This window comes from Chanos chanos, chromosome 1 (genome assembly GCF_902362185.1).
Source record: "Chanos chanos chromosome 1, fChaCha1.1, whole genome shotgun sequence".
In the NCBI taxonomy this organism is placed as follows: Eukaryota; Metazoa; Chordata; class Actinopteri; order Gonorynchiformes; family Chanidae; genus Chanos; species Chanos chanos.
In genome coordinates this window covers 24,618,413-24,644,557 of record NC_044495.1, presented here as the reverse complement: position 1 = coordinate 24,644,557, position 26,145 = coordinate 24,618,413, and the positions used below count along the sequence as shown (strand labels likewise).

General features: G+C 39.0%; 1 protein-coding gene across 3 annotated transcripts; it reads right to left on the bottom strand.

The window, feature by feature from the left end:
- LOC115815500 (LARGE xylosyl- and glucuronyltransferase 1-like) lies at positions 1-26,051 on the bottom strand. Of its 3 annotated transcripts, XM_030778469.1 has the most exons (15): positions 25,946-26,051; positions 21,603-21,610; positions 20,173-20,469; positions 19,734-19,816; positions 14,372-14,495; positions 13,911-14,082; positions 10,172-10,276; positions 9,922-10,034; positions 7,060-7,185; positions 6,551-6,706; positions 4,430-4,593; positions 2,606-2,884; positions 1,295-1,441; positions 940-1,135; positions 1-198 (listed from the first exon to the last, which is right to left on the bottom strand). In XM_030778469.1, exons 1-15 carry the CDS (start codon positions 26,049-26,051, stop codon positions 1-3), a joined length of 2,274 nt encoding a protein of 757 aa, XP_030634329.1. The 3 variants fall into 3 exon arrangements, with proteins under 3 accessions (XP_030634329.1, XP_030634316.1, XP_030634324.1); XM_030778456.1 differs by lacking the exon at positions 21,603-21,610 and having other exon boundaries at positions 20,167-20,474; XM_030778464.1 differs by lacking the exon at positions 21,603-21,610 and having other exon boundaries at positions 20,173-20,474.
- Positions 26,052-26,145: the final 94 nt, after the last annotated feature.

Sequence of the window (26,145 nt, the reverse complement as noted above, 5' to 3'; positions counted from 1 at the left end):
CTAGCTGTTGTTATCAGCAGTCATGTATTTGAGTGCAGCAAAACCATAGCGACGGGACATGTTCTGCTGAAACTCCTCTTTGAGTGTCTTCAGGCAAACACGGTATTGCTCATTGGAGCGGAACTTGGTGATATCAAAACTGGGTGCATGAGGCATGTGGATCATGTATGCATTGGGCAGGACAACAAACTCGTATTCCTGCAGGAGGAACATAAGGCATAAATATGACTATTCAGTTTTTTAGAGGCGAATAGTTATTTACACTGACAAAGACTGCTTAAAGTAACACCTAACAGGTTTTCCTGGTTCATCAACACCAGCGGCGAATATCGCAGTTAAATATGCAGTGTATGAATATTTGTGGAATTCCATTACTACAGCAGATAGATCACAAAAACAATTTAAGTTTAAATCTTATTTTCTACTGTCCCCTGGGGATGAATTTTACCTTGAGGAATAATTAGTATTAATCCGACTATATTTCATCTCATCCCTCATTATATGACTCTTAGTGCATTTATTTCAATTTAGAGAGTGTATAGCTAGTAGAGTTTAGCTGTAAATTGTATTCCTCTACAATATCTGCAGAGAGCACATATTTTGAGCAGACAGATTAACACACCGTATTAATCCACAAATAATTGGCACAAGATTTTTCTGATGTGTTGCATGCACCAGCAAAACACATACACAGTGGTAGAAGCAAGTAATGTACGACTGTGTGTCTACATAAAAACTTAAACTTTCATTTTACACATTTCATTTCCTTACACGCAATCAACGACCTATTTGTTAGCAGCTGAGAAGTTGAGATCAAGGTCTTGAAAAGACACCTAAATTTACCTGTGTCTAGTTTGTGTGACAAAATATAAGAGAATTACAGGATATTAAGAAGTTAATGGCAAGTCCATTGATAATATTGACTAGCCAATGTGGTACCTGGGCATCTAGCTCCATGATGTGGGCCACCTTGTTCCAGCCGAAGCCCACAAACCTGCGGTCATACTCCGGGCTGTCCTTCTTTACCATAACATAAGGCTCAAAATCTGCCTCCCACTGCACTCGATAGGGTGTAGTGGCTGTCCGCCACTTGGCAAAGTTAGTTGGGGCATGGCCTTTTGTCCAAACATGGTACCTGTAGCATGAGGATTAAAAACAAAACACAAACTAATATATATTGTAATGTACTCATAAACCAAAGCAAACCATTGGACAAATGGGGATGATCTATGTAGGTGTTTTAAATGTTAATTTAAATTCATCTGAAACATTTAAACATGAACACTCTGTTGACCTGAAAGTGAAGAGTGTGCCCATGTCCAGCTGGGACAGAAGCTCAGCCTTGGATTTGGGAAAGGACAGTCGGTAGCGCAACGTCTCAAACGCTGGAACCACCAGAGCTTTCTTAGTGTTGGCCATGTCCAGCTGCACCACAGACTTCCTGTGGCGGGAACAGGGCAGGAGAATGAATTTTGAGTGTGGATTCATCAACTGACTGTCAATTTTAAGTTTCCACAACGCTTTGACAAAAAAAGAGCATAATCAATTTGTTTAATCACAAGTGGATATTAAGGGTGTAATGGTTTCATGATGAGACCAAAAATGGCAGTTCTGTAGCCCTAAGTTCAGTTCACAATATATATGTAGCAAACTGCAATTTTTTCTCCATTTAAACTAATTGAAGTTTTTTTTTTCCAAACTTGATGCCAAATCATGGCATATTCATAAATCTCCATACTGTTTATGCTTTTGTTCATCAGGAATAATGTGAATCATAATGTGAAGCTGATACGCCTTCTGTTTTTCTTTTCATTTCTCACCACAAAAACATATACACCATGCTTTTCATGCGGTGTGCATATGTATATGTGAAATTTATATAACTTTTATTTAGAAAAAAAACAGGAAATCTGCTTCCTTTGTATATATATGATTTCATATAAACAAAGGAGGCAGATTCAGATTTCCTGTTTTTTCTTGTCTTGCTTTTCTTCCTGTTTTACTTTTTCAAAGGTAGGCACACACTGATCTGAAAAAGCTCTGAGCAGTCAGTCATCATTTGCAGTTGTGTGTTTCTTTTTCTACCGAAATGATATGCTGGAGTGACAGTCCCGAAGTTGAGGACCCTCCTGCCTCATTCAAATCATCGCTGTGGTAGTTTTACAGTTGTGCCAACATTTATGACAAGGGAGATCTAGGCATTTTGTTGATGAAAAACCTTAAAAGATACTGATATTTAAATTTATTCCACTCGTGGAGAAAGGGCCTTAACATAAGTGTTTCTTTAGATTTCTTACACTCATTTTCTGAACGCAGAACCTTAAAATAAAAGGTACTAGAGATTCATTTTCTTTCATGGTCATTTCTGAAGAGCTTATAATTTAATCTGTATTAAATTTGTTCTTTTCTGAGTTAAATTTGCATATGCTTCAAAAGAAAGAAAACAGCTCTGAATTGGCAGAATTTTCTTTCAGCCCAAAGAGTGATCCTAACCGAGCTACAAACCAAACCGTGAATAAGGTGAGCTATTTCACCTCTAATGGATATGTGAAATTTTCTGCTGTACATCAGACCTTGTCCTCATTTTGACAGCACACTCTCTTACCTGAGGTACTCATAGAGGCCATACATGGGCAGGAAGTCGATGTCAGACAGGAACATGTACGGTGTGTTGACCTGCCTCATGGCCACGTTGCGGAGCAGGTTGACAGGGTAGAACTGGCCCTCCTTGTAGACTATGTGATATCCCACATTGCCCCTGCTCATCAGCACCTCAGAGCCCTGAGCATAACGCAAGAACTGCTGGGCTTCAGCATCAGACAGGTAGAGCGCCAGACTGATGGGACCCTCCCAGTGTTTACAGATGGCTTCTAGCATCTGTAGCCTAGCGCGCACACACACACACACACACACACACACACACAAAACAATAGCTACAGCCTGCATTAACTGGAAAACAGGTATACACTGAAAGTCAATAGGAGCAAACGGTTATTTAATTAATCTAATTGGTCTATTACACCAGTGAAGCCATTATACTCTTAACAGAGATCACCATATTGTCCTCTTTTTTACAGCCTCAGACTTTAGCATTTCCAACAGCCACTGAACTGTGGACAGTCAGTGATAAGAGTCCTTGATTTTAATTATCATACAAATATGCTGTGAGGCTGATTTGATCCATTTATTAAATCTGGAATAAGTAAAATAAATAAATAAATAATTAATTAAATTAATTAAAATAAAGTATGACACTTTCTGAGGCAATGATTAATAACAGAATCTGTTCGTATTACAAATTTGACAGGACTTTGATTTGTTTATTGTCCAAAGCATCAAGCGTCACTGCCAATTGCTGTTATTAACTTTTTGGCAAAATAATTAATTTTTGTTTGCTTCCTGCCTAATATATATATTGGTTCCATGGCAGAGGGTAACAAAACCAACTAACTTTCGAATTTATGATGAGTAGGTTTCTCCAGTCTTGAATAGTTTTTTTCATAAGATAGCAAATCATGACATTTCAAGAACAAATGTCTGTGAGTAGGTGAGAGCAACACAAAAGGGCAGTTGTGCTAGAGCTTTTAGTTCAGTAGATGAAGTAGATGAAGCTTTGACTGTTGTAAAGTGGTGTCACTAAAAATACAGTGACCAAGTACATACATTAAAACCCCACAATAGCTCTCATCCATCCAATCTAAAAAAGCTAAAAGTACACAATACAAAGTCATATGCATAATCAATTGAATGAGTGAAACAATCAACTTAAAAATCTGTGGGAAAACAGTACATCAAGGAAAAACTAACTGTCAGTCACTGGTAACTAAAGCTAATCAATACATTTCATTTAAGTTTACATTACTCAAATATAAACATAACAAAAACAATTAACAGCATCAAAAAATGAGAGCACTCATGGGTGCTCAAAGGCATTCATTAAACAGAAGATCAGTCAGTTTAGTGTAGGACGTATCCAGACCATATTCCTTTTTTTATTTTTGCCTTTTTATATTTGACATTTATGATAAGGTTGGAGACTTCCCAAAACTCCTTCAGAGGTTTCAGTATCAAACAACCTAATTTACAGTCTTTCTTATACCGTGCCTTGATATAATGTAAAATAAGTTTATGTTCCCTACTAATTGGTGAGATAAACCCATTTTCTCTTATTCATGACAACTAATTAGCAGTTAGCAGCATCCAAAGAAAAGAGGTGTGTGGTAATTACGAAATATCGGTTTGTTTAGAGGGACGCATTCTGAACAAATCAATATCCTCTGTCTTTGCCAATGTGTTTAGGAGATTTTTTTCTGTATAATCACCAACGGATATATATATATATATATATATATATATATATATATATATATCTATTAGCAGTACTGGAAGCACTACTTTAAAAGACTCTTTGTTGCTTTGTGGTCCTTACCTGTCCATGGAGAGCTGGGCCACCAGTGTGACATCAGTGTTGTCAGCACTGGGCTCGTACTCATAGTGCAGGAAGTAAAGGTGTGTGCGATGCACCGTAAAACGCTCCCGCCGAAACTCATAACACGGATCGTCCTCGTCCAGCTCTGACAGAGTCTTCTGGAGCTGGAAAAAAAAGCACAAAATAATCAGTCAAAATTATGAATAAAAGCAGCGTTCAAAGTCCAATCAGCAAAGGTTATTAGTCCTGTGAGAAATAACAGTGATTTTGCACAAAATGGCATACAAAAATGTTACTGTTTATTCCGAACCCACCACTTTATCAGTGCTTTGCAAATCATTCCTTGTCGATGAAGGATGAAAAACAATTTCTCATACAATCAGACTCTGAATTTTTCCCCAACACTTATTTGCACACCCCCCAGATGCAGCACATCTTTTTCTTTCTCCATATTATTCTACACAAAAAGACTGATTATTGGTTTACTGTATTAAACATATGTGGGGTTTTCTGAAAAATGAAGAATGCTCTTCCATCTTGAGTTACACAAGTAGATTAACTGTGCATAGATAGTCTGAACAATTTTATCCCTCTGTTTTGTCACTTACACAGATCCAAGGTAAGCAAGTATTTAACACATTTATACCTGGAAACACCTGAAGTTGGTAAGATGTCTCCTTTTAATTGATCACTTTCCAAATACATACCGATGATTAAATATTTATTTATAGTTTGACGCCTACTGAAAAGTGAAGTTCTCCAGAATCATCAAAACAAAATAAATCTCAAATGAGAGCTACTGTGTTTTGTATATTTAATGAATTTCACAAGCAGCAACAAAAACTGCCAGTGGGCAAAAACCTTGTAAGTGATGTGATGAAATACGTAATGTTGCTTTGACGGTTTAAAAAAAAAAAAACATAATGTTATTAATAATATTAGGGATTTTTCTTGTATTATGCTGTATTTAATTTCATACTTGTGTATTTACGCCTCTGTGTTCAAATGTAAGCTTGAGGAAGCTAATCTATTTTATTTTCATTGAACGTTTGAAAATATTATAAATTTAATTTCTTTTTACTCAGAGGCTCCAAAAATGCTAGAAAGTCAATTCCCAATTCACTGAAGCCATTGATAAGAATGAACCAAAAAGGCAACCTCACATATGAAGAAAGGAGCAGTGTGAAAAGCAAAGAAAATCCCAAAGGCCACAGGAGGCAAATTACAGAACCTGATTGCATCTCCAGTTCACCAAGTCTCCAAACCTACAATTAGATGCTGCCAGCACCATGTCAAGAGGCTATCTGGAAGTGTTACCAGGAAAAACACACTTGGATTGGAAACATGTTGTGGCAGAAATCAGGGAGCAGCCCAGGCAGTGATAATTGACGGCAAAATGTTTTTATTGTGTTTAAAATAAATTGTTTAAAAAGCTCACTTCGTTAAAAGAGCGCTTAAGTCCAAAGATGCTGTTTGTGTATGCAATATTTAAAGTTGTTTACCTCCAATCAAAATGGGTGACATGTCTGTCTAAATCCACAAAGAAGTTCCAATTTTCTGCACTTCACTGACATCCTGTGAATTTGTTTCAGTGTGACATTTATGAATTATTAATGCTACACAAGCCCAATGGTTGAAAAAGTAACAGATCAACCCATTAGCTGGAAATCGGCTAGACCCCATGGTCCCATAGCAATTTCCTCACTTGTCTCAACATGCTGTAATGTCCCGTGGAAAAATGCTTTCTCTACAAACGATATCAGAAACAGTGCAGTATTTGGGAAGCTGTGAGCTCTCTGGGACAGAGCCCTTAGAGTCTGTCTCAATCTCTAATCCTCACTTTGCCATGTCTGTTTAGAGCAGATAGAACAGACAGTCTTACTTCAGTCCTCAACAGTCCCAAAGCCTTCCTTGATTTAATATTAGCCCCAGTTCACCTGATTCCGTCAGCTAACCAAGCATAGTCCTTGGCTAGCTGAATTAGAGTCAAATTAGAGTAAAAATCTAGGGTAGAAATGAGGAATAGCTAAAGATCTAGATTAGAGTAGAAACACAGAATAGCTAAAGATCCCAAGTGACAAGGTTGGGGACAACTGCTCTAGAAGTTTAAGCTGCACCTACATTCTCACTGTTGTGGTCCGTCTCACTGGGGCAACCAAAGAGTTCTCGCCTCAGCAGGTTCCCATCATACTCCAGGAAGGTGAGGTAAAGGTTTCTGAAGAACTCCACATGTTTGTTCTTCACTCGCAGCTTTTTAGGAGAGTTCCAGTGGATCACCTATGCCAAGGTTGGAAATAAAAAGTATGTTAAAGTGTGTGTGTGTGTGTGTGTGTGTGTGTGTGTGTGTGTGCGTGTGTGTGTTGGGCATCTGTCAGAGATACTGTTAAACTATTTTTAACTATTCATCTGGGTCAGAGAACACAGGTCTCAATGCTAAAACCATTTTCACTAAAGAGAACAGTGGTGTAACACTGACAGATGAGCTGGGAGGATCATATACCCATTTCTCATTTTTCTCCTGTCACTCTTTAAACATAGCAGAGGTAAACGGAGGGCACAAAAGGTTTCTAGTAAAGGTGCTCCCAGTGAGTAGGAGAGTGGTTCTACAGATCAACTCATCTGTCCCTCACCTTGAGGTCTGACACGTCTCTGTAGCACTTCTCGGAGCGAGTGTGATCAGACAGCTGAACGTTCCAGAAGCAAGGCAGCTGGTGCACCAGGAAGGGGTTCTGTTTGATGACTGCATTGAAAATGTCCTGAAACCACATTACAAGGCCTTCTGTTAAAGTACATCACATGCTGGGTTTAGCAACACATTCACCACTGAGGTTTTATCAGTTCCATTCATTACTTGAGACAGTTTTCAGCAATGACCACTCAGATACTACTCACCATCTGACACCATTTCCCTCACTGCTGAGGAATCGCATCTCATGAAGAGAAAGAAACTCCTTAATTGTTACAAAGATCAAAAACCCTTATCCATGGAATGAATACTGACATGCTGACCTAAAAATTTTGCTAAACTGAGTTTAACACACATCAGTACAGTAATACAAACTGATGAAAAAATATTATTTCTTTTCAGTAACATCATATTCTTCAATGCCAGAAAATCAGTGTGTGTGTGTTCTGTCGTAAAAAATGCTGTTAATGAGGAGCAAAGTAGCCAGTGTTTCTTGTGCAGTCCTACTCTACATGCACATGAGGCTACACCTCTTTACAAATGTTTGAATGCAAGAGTAAAACAGCAGCTACCTTCTGCTTTTGAATTAAAGGATATTAATACATTAATACATGTAGGAACAATAATTTTGCGAGAGTTTCTTTGTAAAAGAGGGTGAAACACACCATAATATATAAGCATTTGATTTGTTTATGAAAACAGTCTCTGCAGAGATTTCTCTGATATCAAAGTTCGAGAGTTAATTTTGTGACTAATGGAACTGTGTACAAAGAAAATGAGAAGGTGTAGCCGATGGAAGAGAAGCATAACTCAGATCATCATTCTCAGCAAGTGACATTTCACAGATAGATGTTCAGTTTGCCTTACAGAATGTTACCAGTGATTATTTGATAATGGTTTCAAATCAATCTCAGTGCTAGGGCAATGGAAATACTCTGGGAGAAAAGCATTTCTTCAACACACAATCCACTGCCTCTTTTGTCAAGACGCAGTGAGTACAAAACTAATTTAATTTGATAACATGATGTGCGAACAACATCTGTCTTTTTGGCACTGAAACAATTCCTTTAAAGCATTAATACCACAGACACAAGATACCAAAGGACATACCGATGGCAGACAAGCTACATAGATAAGTCCTCTCCTCATGAAATTTAAAAAAAAAAAATTAATTCCTCCTAAGAAAATTCATCTGAGATTTTTGGTATTAATAACGGTTTTCAATTAACTACAAATTCACCAAAAGGAATAGTATCCTGAAAGAAGGGCTAGTCTCCAGCTTGTGGACCAGCTGCCACTTTTGCCAAGATTTTAATTTGAAATGTTGATATAAGTTTGAAATGAATTCAATGCTCATGGCCCTCTCCCTACTGACTGCCCAAATGGTAAAGATTTTAAGGGGGAAATGTATCTATTTTCAGTTCTTGATGGAGTACCCCCGCTATATGCTGGGACCCAGCTGGGTGAAGGCGTCTTTGCATTTTTACGCTGTATGTTTCCTAGGAAGTAGTTGAGTGATTTTGAGCTGCATACATAAAATATGTGAAAGCCAAAAAGGGATAGGGGGGTGGCAGAGGAGGATGGTTACTGAGACACTGAGGAATATAAGAATCATTCTAAGAGAAAGACTTGTGAGAGAAACCAGCCTCTGAGATAGCCACCTAGGAGACATTAGCCAGTGAGAGAGAGAGGCTGATGAGAAGTTGATGGAGCTTGAGGACCTAATAACAGCACAAATGTGTAGACTGCCGGAAATGATAGATGTGCTGGAAAGGGAGTGAGCTAAAAACAGCATCATGGTGAGTAATGCACTGGTTTGGTATTTTCAGGACAGAATATGCTGCTGAACTAAGATTCAATTCATTATGTACTGAGTGAAAGTTACTTTATTCCTTCTGACTCATTTATCCACACACCACAATTCTATAGGTCACTGGAGATTTGCTAGGCTGTTAAGGCCATGGATGAAATTCAGTCAGAGCATTTAGAGTGTTTTAAGGTAAGTATATCATTAGTTAGTGTCACTGGTTCTCAGAGCTAATGCAGCGCACTTGACTCTGGCAGTGCTGTAGGAATTTATCTAAACATTCCGAAATATTCCTCTTAATTGCAGTTATGATGCAGATGAAAAGAGACAGATCAAACTAAAGAGGGGAGGGATTAAAGAGAAAAGAAAGGCCATGAAAGCGGCACAGAAACGAGGAAGAAGGTATCAAGGAGGAGGATGATAAAGAGCAGAGAAAGTGAGGAAAGTAAAAAAATAAGGATGAAAGTTTTCCAGTTCAGCCCTGAGTAGGCCATTGGCATTTCAAGAACAGTTTTAGTTTTAGTTCAAAAGGATGTTCAAAGAGAAGAGGGAAACCAAAGCCATGGAGGAAAATCCTGAGCAAGGTGCCCGAAATGAATACTGCTTTAACCAAAAACATTGATATCCTTTTGTAAATCATCTTATTACATTAAGTAGTTTAAACAGCAATATTTGAAATTATTATTTTCAAGAATTATATGTGATGGCATCCTCTCAGTTTGTCTTTACAATACTGATTCATGCGCAGTTTGACACAGGTGAGCCTAATAAAGAGAAACCATGTGCTGTCAAGTATAAAAAATAACAGGACTAAATCTGTCTGAATATCCATGTTTGTGTACAGATGAGACACACAGAAACTGAACCAAAGATGTAATTCAACAACAGGACATTCAAGTAGCTCCATAACAGCCTGTGTGCGTGTTCATTGAACATTTCAACTACTTATGTATGTGTGCGCACATGTCCACACGCACATATGAGGGACTGAGTGATCACCTGGTCTGCTAGTGAGGTGGAAAGCATGCTCATCAGTTCTCTCTCTGCAGTCAGTCTCCACATCTGCTCCCATCTGAGTTTTCTCAAATGGTCAAGCAGCAGCAGAATCACCCCTGTAACACATATTTACAGACAAAGCTAACACTTTTACCAAATTAAAAAAAAAATCAATCAAATTCTTACAGTGTTATCATTTTAGCAAGTATATAAGTGCATGCACAGTTTTGTCAGCATAAACTGTACGACTCACCTGTGTTGAATCCTCTGCCCAGAGCAGGCCAAGGTCGGTGGTTCTTCCAGAGATTCCCCAGATACCAGTCACTCTGATTCTCAACCAGTCCCAGCACCTGCTGACCTGAACAGAGTATAGAGAAACATATTTATCACACACTACATAGAGACACAAGGAGATTCTCCGTCAAGTGGAAAAAGAGGTAGGTAAAGAGGGAGAAATGTAAAATGTGAAAGAGCTTTATAAAAAGAGATGCAGGTCAATTAGCCTCTACTTGATCATCAACTATTGTAGCATAACCACACTCTATTGCCTAAATCATACCACTCTGATTTGATGAAACTCAGCCCTTAGTTTATGGTTCAGCCAACTTCTGTTCTGCATCTATCTCATGGGTAGATAAGGAAGATACATCATCTAATCAGACAACTAGGCACAGTCAACAAATTTGACATTGATTGCATGAAAAGTGCCAAGTCTGAAAGTCAGATGAAAACTGTTCATTCACATTGGAATTGGGCACTTTTCCACTACAGGACCTTTTTCAGGAAATCAGGAATTGTATCCTCTTTTCCAACAGAGGAATCCAGGCTGATCTTTCCTGAACTGCTGGACAGGGGCTTGCAATGCTGAATACTAGAAGGACAATAATTAGGAAATAATTTGACAACAATTGTATGAGACTGGTCAAATGCAAGCTTTACAGAATGACAGAGGAGACCAACTTCCACTTTTGAATGCCTGCAATTAGCAGGCAAGAAATAGTAATGGATACCTGCATTTTCTGAGGCAAGTCGTAACAAAATAGAAAACTAGAACATACCAAAAGCAGTGGAAAAATGGGCTGATGAGAGGGTGCTAGCCTTACTTAGTATCTATTTTGAGGAAAAGATTCAAGGAGAATTTGAGTCGCTGATTCAAAATGAAGAGGTGTGTTAGAACTTTTCGTTGTGTTTAGCTCATCTGTGCCAAGCCTCCTCCACAGCAGTGCCAGAATGAACAAAAAAATTAAAACATAAAAAAGGATTACAAAAAAATTAAAGACCACAATAACCAAAGACAGACTTGCACTTTTTGCATCCTTTTTTCCTAAATTACATAACCCTCACGGTCCCTGAGATATGATCAGAAAGCAAACACAAACATGTGCAGGAACTGTGTAGATCATGATCTGGATAGTTACAGAACTACTTAGTTTTTGAAAAAGTGCCTGAATCTTGGTGGAAAAACACCAAATATGGAATCTACAGTCAAGCTCTATCTGTTGTTGGAGCCTTCTGCTAACCTAGTTTAGAGACTTAAAACTTCATGTTATGAAACTGAAATAAATAATTTACAGATTACGACATATCTAATACATAAAAATACATTCTGTTTTGGCATTACTTAATACAGACAGACTGAATTTAAGAAAAATCTCAGTTGGCACACTTTTGGTAACCAATTTCATGCCGTGATCATTTTAAAACCTCTGTTTTTCTGACTGGCATGATTATATAAGAACAAAACAAATTCAGCTTTATTTTAATTTGTTTACAACTTTGTATGAAAAAGAACATAGCCCAATTAATTTGGAAAGAGAACAATTGCATGAGACCACTGCCTTGTTAGCAATCAACAGATATATCTTGCAGGCATACATCCAGAAAGTTCCTTTTAAATCCATACAAACTCAACCAATACTCACTCTTCTTGAAACATCTGTGTGATTTTCTTGAAATGCCTAATTAACTTTCTGTTAGCTTATCTGAGTATCGATTCCCAATTCAGTAATGTGTTCACGAGAGGTCTTGCCTCACAGGCAAAGCCAATACAGGCAGTTTGATTTACCAGACCTGGAGAATGGTAAAGCATTCTACATGTCACTGATGTTCCCTTATAGACACTGCTGAACTAAAGCCCTTATCAGACAATTCATTTAGCAGGAAAGTGAGAAGGGAAGCACAATGAATCTTAATGTCATAAACAAAATGTGGATGTAGCCATAGAATTTCAAACTCATTCAAAGAGCTTTCTTCAGAGTCTTGTGCACTAATACCAGATAAATCATAATTTCTTAAGCAATCAATGATTAAAACACTGAATCACCCCAGTCTGCTACTATGTGTTCACATCCTCTGAGATTCTGGCTTTTTCCATTCATACGGTCAGCATTTTCCCTTTGTTCTAAATATACCATGGCTAAAAGTAGATGCACATGAATTCCTTGAAATGTTTGTGTTCAGCCTGTAAAAGGAAAGGCACATCGTCTATTATTAATCTAAAGTCACTGAATACGTCAATTCAATAAAGTTTAAATAAACAGGCGATTTTAGATCTTATTGTCTATCATTAAACTTCTAATATTTCTCAGTCAGATGACTGTATTCTGTTCAAACAGTCCAGTCTTTGCAACTAAATATCTTATCTAAAAAATAACAACCAGCTGGAGCTCAGTGAAACTCCACCAGACATCCATGTACATTCTTTACAGTCTGACAGTGAAGTCGTACCACTCTCCGAGCCCAAGACATCAAAGTTTTATGAGAATCCCCTGACTTTCAAAGAAGCTCATTTTGCACTGCTGAAATTTGTGTTTGTTGCAAAATACACATTTGCATGAATGAAACAGAGCACTGCCTGTTTCAGTAATCACTTATTAAGGAGAGCAATTTTCTATGATCAAACCATGTCACATCATCCCCATGTGAAGTAGATACATTGAGAAATGTACACAGTGCTACACAGAGAAATGTTTAACAGAGTGTAGGTTCCAGGGGTGAATTTTCTTTTTTTTATTTAAGATACATTACTTGAATTATATAAAAGTGGATACTCCCATGGGACAACATCTATAAATTTATAAATGATGTGAATGAATCCATGGTGCAATGAATGCAATATTCATTAATAAAACAGCTTAATACAGAGGTCAAGTAATACGAAAAATTAAAAAGTTGTCAGTTGCAATGGTTTTTGGTAAATTGGCTAAAACATTTTGAGTATTCTGATTCACTGCTAGTATAGACTTCAACTTCATCATGACAATATTATGTTCAAATATAAGGAAATAAAATATCTCCTGTAAAAGTCTATGAAGAATGTCTGTGAATGTGAGAGTGGTACATGAGCCCAGTGCGATCTCTGCTGCTCTAAAACAGCAGCACTCGTGAATCTCTCCAGTCCTTAGTTCTACCCCTCACAACCTCTTTCTTTTTCATTTGTTCCAACACCCTGTTCAATAGCCAAACATCTTTTAGAAGCAGTGGAAAAGCCATCCTAGAATTCCACGCCAGGAGGCCCCATACCGTGTGCAGGCTCTTACACAACTTTGCCAAATGGGAAGAATGGATGATTATGGTTTATGACTATGACTGAAGAATTGCCAGCTTCATCTACTATGGCACATGATCACTGTGGCACCTGGGGACTGTTCATGCAATGGCAGCTTAACCTTGTGAGCAGCTTGGCATGACTCCTACATCTGCATTTCAGTATGAGAAAATAAATCTGCACTTTGGCAAAGCAAATACGTTTCAATGGGGCAATGAAAAGCAAAAAAAAAAAAAAAAGCAGACTGACACAGCACAGTTTATAAAATCACAGTATGAAGAGTTCCTTTTAATATTGTAATAATAGCCATACTACAGGGTTCAGTTTAATATTGTAATAATAGCCATACTACAGGGTTCAGTTTCGCTCACCATTCATTACTCCTGCAGTAAAATTCACAAAATAGTAAGTGAGGCAAAAGAACAGCAGTAAAAGTATGATCTACCTTTAAACTTGTGAAAGACAGCCCAGAGCTCAGCAATATCTGTGGCAAAGGTGATGTCAGTGTCTAGGACAATGACCCGCTGCAGGTCAGAGGGCAGAGTCTTGGTCAGCACCAGCTTCATTAGGCCATAGATACCAGAGTAATGCTTATTGGGGATCCACGACACCTCCGACTGCAGCAAGAGAGAGTACAAATATCATTAGTTCCTAATTCATTCCCTTTCATTCATCAAAATATGTATTTCGTAGTTAAATTCGTTTACCTTCATTTGGGTAAATCATTTTATTATTCACTACACCAAACTGTACAACTACTGAGTGAGGGTATGCATGAGTAGAAACTCATCATGAATACATCATGATTCTTTTTTTGCTATAAAAGCTGATGTCTACTATGTAGTCACATACTGATAAACTGAAGCTTAAAGTTGCAAAAACCAAGCCAGAGTAAGGCTGTATCACCTTCAGTTCGTCAGCATCATAGAAGTCTACCCGGACCGCCGGCACCATCCAAGTGTGGAAGAGGGAAGCCAGGATCTGTTGGGCGATGGAGTCTGTGATGAAGTGGAAGTGGAGAGGGTTCCGCCTGTCATGGACAGCACAGAGGAGGGGATCAGATGAAAAGACTAAAATCAACACAAGGGCTCCACAAACCATACAGAAGCAGATATAACAGAGGGATGTAGAAAGTACGCAAGCCTGCGTGTGCACCACTGAGGTCAGTCCTGAGGGCTTTTCTATAGAATGCTGAAGAATGAGTCATCATGTATTGTCCTGACCTAGAGCCACATATTACTGCCTGAGGAAGATTGTGTTTCTCCAGTACTACACTTATTCACAATGCCTTTTGGCATAGATGAAGTTTTTTTTTGGTTTTTTTTTTAATATCAGATCCTGAAAAAAATGGGCCAACATGTCTCTCTTGTTCATACTGCTACCTGTTTGACAAAGGACAGAGGCATATCTAGTCGCTTTTAAAGGAGAGCAGAACTCATGTGTGAAGCTGACTGGATTGATCTTTGTCTATGTTAAGAAAACCACTACGTGCAGAAACAAAAGGGAAGTGACAAGAAAAAGCCCTGTGGAATCTGACTAAATAATCCCGTGACTGATCGTCCCCATACACTTCATCAAAGCTGACAATGGTCACCGTGATGAAATGTGAATATTTGTCGACGGCAATGTGCAAGGAGTGTGTCGTGGACACACAGCTGCCAAATGGTATTACAGCCTTGGGCAAAATCAAACACCATTGATCAAAACTGTTAAAGCAATGACCAGATGCAAGGCTTCTCCTAAACTACAAAAAACAAAGCTGTTCAATGAAATCTCCATATCAAAGAAGGCCTAAGGCATTTTGGGGCCAGATTGATTTTTTTTAGATCTTAGTGCTGGAATAAGTATTACAACATCTCATATAGCCATAGCCAAAAATGTTGGCATCCCTGCACATTTTTTTAAATAATGCAACATTTCCTCCTGTAAACTGATGAAATTAAAAATTGGCACATATGTATTTATTTAGTTTGCAGCGGAACAAAACTAAAAAAACGTAATAATTTACAAAATCCTGACTTATTCCACAGGAAATTCTGAATGACAATATTATTTGTACCTTCTATGAGTAGTTAAAAATAATAAGATTTTAAGCAGGTCCAATCAAAGGCAGGAACCTAGAGCAGGACTTAGGAACGTGCAGGCATTGACATAGACAGCTATTCTGTGTGGACCCCAACTTGGTGACAACGCAGAAGTACTCTGACCACCAAACACGAGTCAGAGGCGCAGTGCTAAAGATGCTTTGTTCCCAGACAAGTAACCAATAAAACATTAACACAGTAAAATGTTAAATCAACAGTCATATCTCTCTATATTTTTACAGGGAGTGAAACCGGTATAGTACTTGTTAGCTTTCATAACCGATCAACTGGTAAGCGACATTGCGATACATGCACTCATTCATACATGGCATTCGTAAGGATTACTTGGCCGTTGATAAGCTCCACTCCCCCATCCCCCCATCCCAGGTTGCCTGCCTCAGTTGAGGCCCCATACCGCTTTTATTGCCTTTATTTCGTCTGCTATTGATGTCTCGCGGCATGGATGTGGCTCCGATCTTTAGGTCAGCAGCCTGAATTTGTCTCCGCATCCTGTTGTCCCTGGCCCTGCATGGCCCTGCTCCTCCTGCACCTTCCACAGCCATTAATTTTGCTGCGTTAATTGCATTTATGCATTTTATTCTTTCTTGCTTCATTAAACCCTGGTACCCCACTCATGCTCCCCTTTTCCCCTCTCATCTTCTGTGTGTGTGTCTTATATGCTTAAGTAGGAATGCCTTGTGTGAGTGTGGCTGTCTTTCTTCCAGGTGTGCTCCGCCATCCTCCCTCCCTGTCAGCCTCCTTGTCATCACCTTCCCCCTCATCCTGCTTTTGTTGTCTTTATTTTGTCTGCTAGTGTGTTTTCTTTTGCATTATGCTTATATTACTTGTAATTGCCCACTGGGCCGGCGCCTATTGCACACCTGTCTGGCCATGAGGGGGTCTCCTCTCTCTGTGGTCCTTCTCAAGATTTCTTCCATTTTTTCCCTGTTACAACCGGGTTTTGGGGGAGTTTTTTTCTTTCCTACTGTGAGGATTAAGTCAGGGGGTGCCATCCTGTTTTGTTGTTGTGGCCATGTAAAGTCCTTTGAGACTGTAAACAGTGATGTTGAGCTCAAAATAAACTTGAATCTTGAACTTAAAGCAGGTGATTCTCCTTTACTTTGGAACAGAACTCACTCATGGAGAGTTGCATCTGCCTGCAGTAGAAAAATCACTCATTCAACCAGTTTCCTGTTTTGTGCACCACAATGAGACTGGAAAAAAGAGAGAAATCCAAAGAAGTGTCTGAGGAGGTCAAACACAAGATTATAGTTAAGCATGGGCAATCTCAATGCTACAGATTCATTCCCAGAGACCTTGTTGTTCTTGTTTCCAGCACACGTAATGTTATCGACGTTTAAGGCTCACAGCACTGTAGCCAACGTCCCTGGACAAGGCTGCAAGAGGAAACTTGATCAAAGATTGCAGCAAAGGATTTTTTGATAGGTGGGGAAATCACCTCTATCAACAGCCAAGTAATCCTTACGAATGCCATTATGGTGAGTGCATGTATCGTAATGTTGCTTACTAGTTTATCCGTTATAAAAGTTAACAATCACTATACTGGCTTCAGATATGATTGCTGATTTAACATTTTACTGTTTTAATGTTTTATTGGTTACTTCTCTAAGAACAAAACAACAATGTTTGTTGCTTTCTTTAGCACTGCGCCTTTGACTTGTTTTTGGTGGTCAGAGTACTTCTGCATTGTCACCAGATTGGGGTCCACACAAAATAGCTGTCTGTGTCAATGCCTGCATGTTCCTAAGTCCTGCTCTAGGTTCCTGCCTTTGATTGGACAGTACCAGAATTTTGGATGCTGTAAATAAATGATAGATTATTATTATGTACACTGTATATATTGCTTTTGTTAATGCATGTAAATGTTTATTATGTTATGTGGATGGAGCGATGAGTGTATTGTGCATATTTGTCTTTGTCATAACTAAATTCATTTTGTGTGTGGCACCTTAGGGGGCGGGTCATAGCTGTAGAAAAGTATGCTGCTTAACAGCCAGATGAGAGAGCAGAAATGCAGAGGAAATAGTTCTGGAGTAAATGAATGTATATTTCTCTGTTTTGTGTGTAAATATTTGCTTTTCCTGTTTTGGATTTTTTTTTTTTTCCCTTTCTATTTTTTGCTATTTCTGTACGGGTTTGTTCTTTGTAGTTGTTTGTTTGTTTGTTTGTTTTCCACTTTGTTATTTTTTGGGTTCACCTTAATAAACATCATTGCACAAACGTTGAAGCTGTGACTGTGCCATCTGTTGTGGAGATGCTGGGTTCTGCTATCTCAGCCTGCTTCAATCACAGCATTGTTTGTAGAGCTTAAGTGGTAGCCCTGCTGCTAATAAGACAGGTTAAACCTCTACCAACAGAGCCAAACACCATTACACCAGATATGAAGGGCAAACTGGATACACACTGTCCAGATGCTACAACCCAGACAGAGGTCAATCATATGAGCAGGTGTGTACCCAGTGGGAGTTTTCACTAACGGGACTCAGTACTACCTCTGCAGAAAACAACATGGATTCCACTGTGATGAGACTCCTCAGTTGAAAACTACCGTCTAGAGTTGTTAACCTAAGTGTGTTAACAGTGAGCACATTTGTCGTGGAATAGTTTTGTTTGTTTGTTTTTTTCCTTTGTAACAAAAACCCTTGACAGTGATTTTCCTTCAGCAAACCAAAGACAGCTGTGAGTAACAGGTACTGGTCAATAATAATATCACTAGCGTTCACTGCATACTTACAAGCACCTTACTTCTACAAGATAAATCCAAATAAATTCAATAAGACTAAATGATTCACAGATTGAGCCCGCAGGCTACAGACTGGTGCATTCTCCGACTCTGCTGAGGAAACGAGATGAATGTCTGATATTTAGCTCCCTCTGTGATGGGCAGATAAGCAAATATGGTTTGTGAGAGAGATCTCTTCAGATGGAGGAAACAGAAGATGGTCGGATTTTCATCCATAAACCCCATCACCACGGATATCATATTGGTAAATGCTGCATTTTAACTTTCAGTTTGGAACTAGGATCTTTATTATAGTGCAGTGCTTATTAAAGTGGGCACAAGGAGAGAAATTAGTTATTAGTTATTATTATTTTATTTTTTATGTGCATGACATCAGCAAGGTCATTTCGAATAACGTGATATTCATTATTATCAGGTACAGATTCATAATTATCAGATACAGGCAAAAACCTGTTAAACAGAGTGCTTTACCAAGAGTCTTGATCCCCAGATGTCACACAAATCTAAAATAAGCCTGCATCTGCCACTGTAAATCATTGAGTCATACTCAACAGTGTCTCAACTCTGTGTAACACCCACAGGGCTGCCCTTTCCACTATAAGAATGACAGGCTTATTAACTGAAATTTACAGCATTATTCTGTCTCTTCCCCCATCTTTCTCTCTCTCTTACCCACCACAGTGTAGGACTTTGTTAGGGAGCTGAAGCAGCAATCGGATGAGATTTTTGGTCTTTTTTTTTTTTTTCCAACCAAAAGAGTTCACGGGGTAGTGTTGCCTGGCAACTGAATGCAGGCAGCAGGCGTGAGAGCAGCATATTCAGACTGGTAAGAGAGAACAGCAGTGGGGCCCAGCTGTGAGGTTTTTTGGGAGAGTGAGAGCATATTCATCTGATGCAAAGAGAGACGGAGAGATGTCTCTAGACCTGTATTATAATACTTGTTAACAGGCTATAAAAAGGTAGACTGACTTAATGCATTGCCTAAGAGACATAGTTTGTATGTAAGTGGGTGTGCTAAGTTATGTATGTGTGAAATGTGGGTATATTTCAATCATAATTCCAAGAAATCTGCTACAAGAACACACAAGCAAACCTTTAACAAACTCTAAGCAACAGGAAAATTAAAAATAATTATGGCTTATCAACTAAAGTAGTGACTGGACCAAAGGAAATGAACAAAATGAACAAAATATAAAATCAGGATTTTCTGTTTTTCTGCAAACGATTCTTGAAACTATGAAATCAGCCAAACAATCCTTCACCAGACTGAAATCCAAAAAAATAAATAAATAAACTTCGCTAAGCTGACATGACATTTCGGGAGTTTCTGAGTGAAAAAGCTTATGACCTTATCTACCCCCTGTCCTTAAAAAAGCAAAGAAAAAAAGCACATGTAACCATGCCTTGGTGGTTAACTTACCTATGGAAAAGAACAGATTTCACTAGTGTCACCACATCTCTGCTGGCATTGTATCCAGCACAGACAATGGCCACGTGGATGGTCTAGATGAAAAGAGAGAGAGAGAGAGAGAGAGAGAGAGAGAGGAAGAGAGAGAGAGAATGAGAGAGAGAGAGAGAGAGAGAGAGAGAGAGAGAGAGAGAGAGAGATAAACAATGGGAATGTAAAAGTTTCATTTCATTTCATTCATTACATTTCATTCGGCTTTGTAAGGATATTTTTTGCACGTATCTAAAACTAACCACCTGCTGGTGCCTCAGAATTCTTGCTGATGTTTGGTAAAAATGGTCAATTCCGTGCGCACATAGTCCTTACACAAGATTTAACAAATTATTTGAAAATATTTGAAACAGCCCTGTCTTACAAGGGAAATATTCTTACTTTAAATAATGACTCTTACCTCACACTTATCCACCACAGGCTGTGGCATGCAGTCTGAGCTGTTGCCTGTGATAACCCCTTTCTGAGCTTCACCATACTTCACCTCCTCCCTTTTGAGGTGGGGGTGTGAAAGGTTCCCTGGATGACCATGATAGTGGTTGCTGTTTGTAAGACTCTTTGAGGGCTGGCTCAGTTCTCTTCGCAGGGCGCGGTTCTCCTCTTCCACCTCTCTAACTCTTAGCTCAAGAGCTTGTCGCTCACCAGCGCCACCTACGAGCATTGACGACTGAAGCTCCAATGGTGACAGGGGCAAGGGCTTCACTGTGGAGGGGAAACATTTGATGTTTATCATCTATACATCCTTTGAAAACTGTACCTGCTTTGACCTCCTCTAACACTTTTGGACTAAGAGCTTTGCTCAATACTCTCACTTCAATATCTACATCTACATCTGTTACTAAGTCAGCATTTCAACAAGTGAATAGTATATTGTGTATTATAAACTCTAATATAAACAAAGTTCTGTGGAGTTAAAAGAAGATAACTTAAGCACGAATGTCTGACACATGCATATGCTTTAAGTTGACTGTTTCTTGGTTTGTTTTGGTTTTATATTGGTTTCATATTTATATTTATACAGGGCTCTCTGACAGATAACATTAGGCCACTTTCACAGCTTACAGTCTGCAATCTAATGCCATCAGTGTATATTAGGATGCAGTGAAAGATTTGGATGGTCTTTCAATGACAACCTCCTTAGGCGATCATTAATTCAATTAAGAAGGCAAAGATTCAAAACCTTTAATATTTCCTGGCAGATACTCTCTAACTCGTCATTTAGTTCTTATATTAAATTTTACATTTAATCTATTTCAAATGCAGCTTCACACACATTTGACAAAAGCCTTTTTCCCCTTCTCTACTCAAAGAGGTAGAAAGAAAATGGGCTTTAGAGAGAACAGGCTTTAAAGAATGAGTGTGACAGAGAAAAAAGAGTGAGGGAGAAAGGGAGAGGTTTTGGAAGGAGAATGCAGGTCTCTCAGTGAGTCCATCTTGCAAACTCTGACAGCTCCCAAAGGGACAGAGACAAGCATTGAGAGTTAGCATTAAAAGAAACAAAATCATGTCCCCACACAGGAGCTGTGGCAGTTCGCCTACACACACTGTCCTTTGTTCACACACACACACACACACACACACACACACATACAGAGCTCATAAACAACATGGAAACAGAGGGGTGTTATAGCTCTTATTGCACTTATTGATCACAGACGGGAGATGGATGTTTTCTGCACGACATCTTCACTCATCTCCGTACACATGCCCAGCAGATACTCCCTCAGAGAGAATCATCCTCTGCTTGGGGTTAGTCACAAGAGGAATGTGGACTCCACCAAAAACAGAAAGAGAGGAGAGAGCCCAAAGCCTAAGAGATTTACTGGCTACACAGCCATCTATAATACCAGAGTTCTCGTCAATAAAACTCTAAGCTGCTATTTTTTTAAACTCACTATTTTCTGTAGAGCGCTCCAATCATTTTCTACAATTTTCTTGAAGAAAACTGCAAATAAAGGGTACAGCAATGTAATGTGTCTAGGACCTGCTTAGAAGAAAAACCTGTCTGGTGCACCTTAACCATTTAAAGACAGCTGAGAGAACAGTATAGAGACGGCAGTTTTCAATTTGCTCAAAACAGAATGAGGCAAAAACTGAAATACTCAAAACAGACTGAAGCCAATACATATCAACTATAACTTAAAATAACAAGCACTACAGCAGAGAAAATACCAGGGACCTCTGAAGCAAAAGGAGTGCCTGCTGAGGCTCACCCAAATGAGCAAAAAAAGAAAAAACCCAAGACGCCATCTGTAACACTCATTTTAATGTCTTTTTTTTTTTTTTTTACATAGGTTGATGTTTAGACTACAGCAAATAAGGTCACAGTCAGCTGCATAATTCCATAATTCCAGCAAGTGAAAAAAAGATGAAAATGTATTCTAAGCAGCTCATGCCACCTCCAGCCTGAGCAGTGGGTTACTGTTTGTTTGTTCTGACGCAGACAATTATGTTTATGCCAAACAGAGAGACGCCTATAATACGAAAAGAAGGTACTGCAACCTGCAGTAAATAGTTTTATATATGTGGTTGAGAGACAAGGTCTCACACCATGAAAAGTCTGGCCTTTTGTCTTCTCTGAAGCTCTAATCAATTTCCAACTTTAATTTAATCAAAGCAACGGCTACGGGTGAATTTATCGTTATCACAATGTCACATGAGATAAACTGTCATGCTATATCTCCTAGTCTGAAAAAAAAATATAATTCAGCTTGAGATATATTAGTTAAATTACTTATTTTTGCAGATTTACCCATACTACTCTCATTATTTGGGTCATTCATCTGAATGTAGGCGGTACTGAATGTTCCAAACGACTACATTTACATGACCAAAAAGCTGTGGCTGGAATGGCATTTTAATATGTCGTAAAACAGGAGGGGATGCAGATACTAACGTTTACAACCTAGGAGTGATGCTAGCAAAACATCCCCTGAGGAGCTAATCAATACAGGGACAAACTTTTGACAATTTGAGGCTAACTTCTGAACACGTTCCACTGATTACAAATGTCAGGCCTCTAATTGTGGCCCAAAGCCACATTCCACCACATTTTCTGAAATTTAGACAAAGTTTTATTAACGAATTGCTACAAGGCAGAACACTTGGAACATCATGTACATATGGAGGTCCACTTCAAAACAAAAAGTTTGTGACCAAAACTTTGTGTTCCCACAAATGTAAGCATGTTAATTATTCATAGAGGAAGTCATTAATAAGTAATAGGAACCTTGTGTCAACATGGCAACTCTTTTTGAATCAGCAGTTCCCAGGGAGGGCAGCGTACCTGAGCTGAATAAAACAACAAGGATGCGTCCTAAGGTATCACGGATTCATATGCTCAGAAAATCTGAAAGATCATACAGAGGACAAAACAGTAAAACAGGGGACATGTTTATATTACCGTAAGTAAGTTGGGTGTGTCAATGACAGAATTTCTAATAAGGTTTAAAAACATTGGACGAACGGTTGTGCAATTTCAGTTATATCAGCTTTAACTTTTTTTTTTTTTTTCCTTCTGTGATTGCACACACACACAGTGAACAGTGAGCAGTGAATTTGTCCTCAGCATTTAACCCATCCAACACACCAGTAGTGAACACACACGCCAGACGCAGGAGCAGTGGGCAGCCTTCCTTGGCAAGCGCCCGGGGAGCATTGGGGTTAAGTGCCTTGCTCAAGGGCACACAGCCGTGGATGTTGGGCCTGGGAATCGAACCGGCAACCCTCCAGTCACAAGTTCTCTAACCTTTAGACCACGGCTGCCCAGAATGGCTGGTCACACCAGTTTCTACCCTCACCTCATATTTTGAGGCTTTTTGTTTTTACCTGACAGACAAGTCTGTACACTCCTAAGCCAATCAGAAACCACAGTGTTTAGTTGATCTGAAAGCCAACAGGATTATAGAGCTCCAGGACCAGATTTGACGAACTATAACATGTTCAAAATCTGTGCAGCATCTGCACAAAACATTAATAAAATACCATATGGCATGATGTGTTATGAATCATCTGTAATGTTTTAATGAAAAAAGAAAAGAAAAAACACATGAGCAGTCCAGTAGACAGTCCTTGTTATGCTTTATGTAATAATAGAACATTTCTTATATATGATTAATGATACATTAATGATTTATTCCTCCTTTATGTAGTCACACTTCACACACGCTGTTTACTTTTGTGGAAATACCTGCACAATGAGCAATTACTTGGGCAATGATCTGAGCCAAGATATAAGATCTAAGTACACTCAGTGCCAACCTACACAGAACAGCAGAGAGTGGAGTCAAGAGACTGTGTCGATGGTAGAGTAAGCTAATTACCCATTTGACATCTATTTTCCATTAACTCAGCGATGCTGGGCATATGAGACACAGATTAAAACTGAGACAGTATTAATATAATAAACTTGAACCAATGAGGAATATTGAGTTAATCTCGCATGAAGAGCCCACTGTGTTGCTTTGCTACCATTTCCATTTCAAAATTTACAGCATACCAAATGCACTCTTGTTTTTATTGTGAAAATCCCAGCACATTTTCATCATGGTATTCAGTTTCCTTGGCAACATCATATACCAGCTTCCCTGCCCTCCATTACATTTTGAGACTGGACTTACAAAATACTGACCACCATTTCTGAACAAAAGTTCAGCGGTCCTCAGGAACATATCAGCTATCTGGTAAGTAATCATTATCCATTTAACTTATGAGAGCTCAAACCACAATGAGTGATAATGTAGATCTAAGAGACACATTAGTGCACTGCAGAGAGTACTTTTGTTCAAACCCCCTCCGAGCATTCTGTACTCACTGTCCAAGACCTAAATAAAACTACTGTTCAGTCTACTGCACTGGGCATGACCCATTTTATAACACGTACTTAGAAGCAGTGGGACCGAAGGACACTAAGGTCACCAAAAAAAACCTTGCAGCAGCATTATTTCATTGCTCTTTCAATATTATTTCAATGTCTTGTCGAGGCGCTTGAGGGCGGGAGAGCACAATATCACTTTGGCACTGAGCCAGAATTAAAATGCCTTGGGAAGCCCAGGAAAAGTGTTTTACATCTCTGGCATTCAGCCAGAGGATAAACTGACAGGGACACAGGACACCCTGAAAGTAAATACATAAATAAATTGTATTATCTGTCAAGGCACAAAGAGAGGTGAGCTCTGACCAAGCAACTGTCCTGCCCTTTAATGCAGGCATGGACAGACTAAATCTGCTGCGAGCATTTACCATCAAAGTTAGCAAAGTTACTCAAAGTCACTGTACCTGATTGAAGCAAGCTTTAGCAGAGCACACAGCAACACAAAGCCAATGGAATCTCAATTGGTCTTTTATTGGTTTTGTTTTGTTTTGTTTTGTTTTGTTTTGAGATTTGTGCTGCACGGCTTGGGATTGTTCGAACTGGGAGATAAGAAAGGCTTCCCGATAATCTTTTTTCAGATCACTGTATTACTGAACATGACCTTTCCATTTCTCCAACAAGCACACAAGTGACAGAAAACTCATCTCATGTTGAATATCATACAACTTCTTCAAAAACAACTCATATCACTCTTCATCAAATAAAGACCAACACAGGAGCCACGAAACATTTAAGAGATATGAAAAACAAACAGCATTTAAGAGACACATTTAGAAAATCAACTGGAAAGTTTTCTGCAAACTAGAAAACTGAAGACCACTGAATGACAGTACAACTGACAATTAAAACCCACACATTATTCTCAGCAGCAAAGCTTTTACTCAAAATAGAACGAAGTCCAGAGGCTTACTATCTCCTAATCTACACCACCAAACTAATTGCTCTTCCTAGAGTGGTGCACAAAATGGTAGGTCATTCTGTACTATTCAGGAGCTGAACTTCTGTAGTAATTGTGTCCAAAATCTCAAAGTTATTATTACAACTGAATATATTCTGAAGTGCTGAGGCAAGCATGAAGTCCCTAAAATGACCCAGAAACTTCTGCAGATGATTGTTTTTAGAATAACTCCTAAGAGACCTGTCACAGTGACTGAGAAAAAGCATTGGGAATTTTTAACCTTGAAGCCATGCTGTCCAAGTATGGCCTAATAATGTTACAGTTTGCAAGAACTCTTCTATTTATAATCTCTGTCTCAACTGAACATGAAAGAAAGAGTGTTTCCTGATGGAAACTGCCTACCATGGAAGTTCCCTGAAGAAAGGTAGAGCCAGGTGAGAGCTGGTATAAAGAGCAGGGCAAGAGAGGCAGCCAGGAACTTCCTGCGCCCACGACACATTCCCAGCATCCTCTGGGCCAAAGCGAGTGGTATCAGGAGGCTGAGTGACCTCTATGTGGGCATCAGCTGTTTGCCAGGAGGATGCATGGAACAGTCTGAGAAG

Coding starts and splice junctions, on each gene's coding strand:
- LOC115815500 (XM_030778456.1), bottom strand. CDS start 26,051: ATGCTGGGAATGTGTCGTGGGCGCAGGAAGTTCCTGGCTGCCTCTCTT. Junction 6,707..7,059: donor GAGACGTGTCAGACCTCAAG/GTGAGGGACAGA, acceptor ACCTTGGCATAG/GTGATCCACTGGAACTCTCC. Junction 199..939: donor TCATGGAGCTAGATGCCCAG/GTACCACATTGG, acceptor TTCCTCCTGCAG/GAATACGAGTTTGTTGTCCT.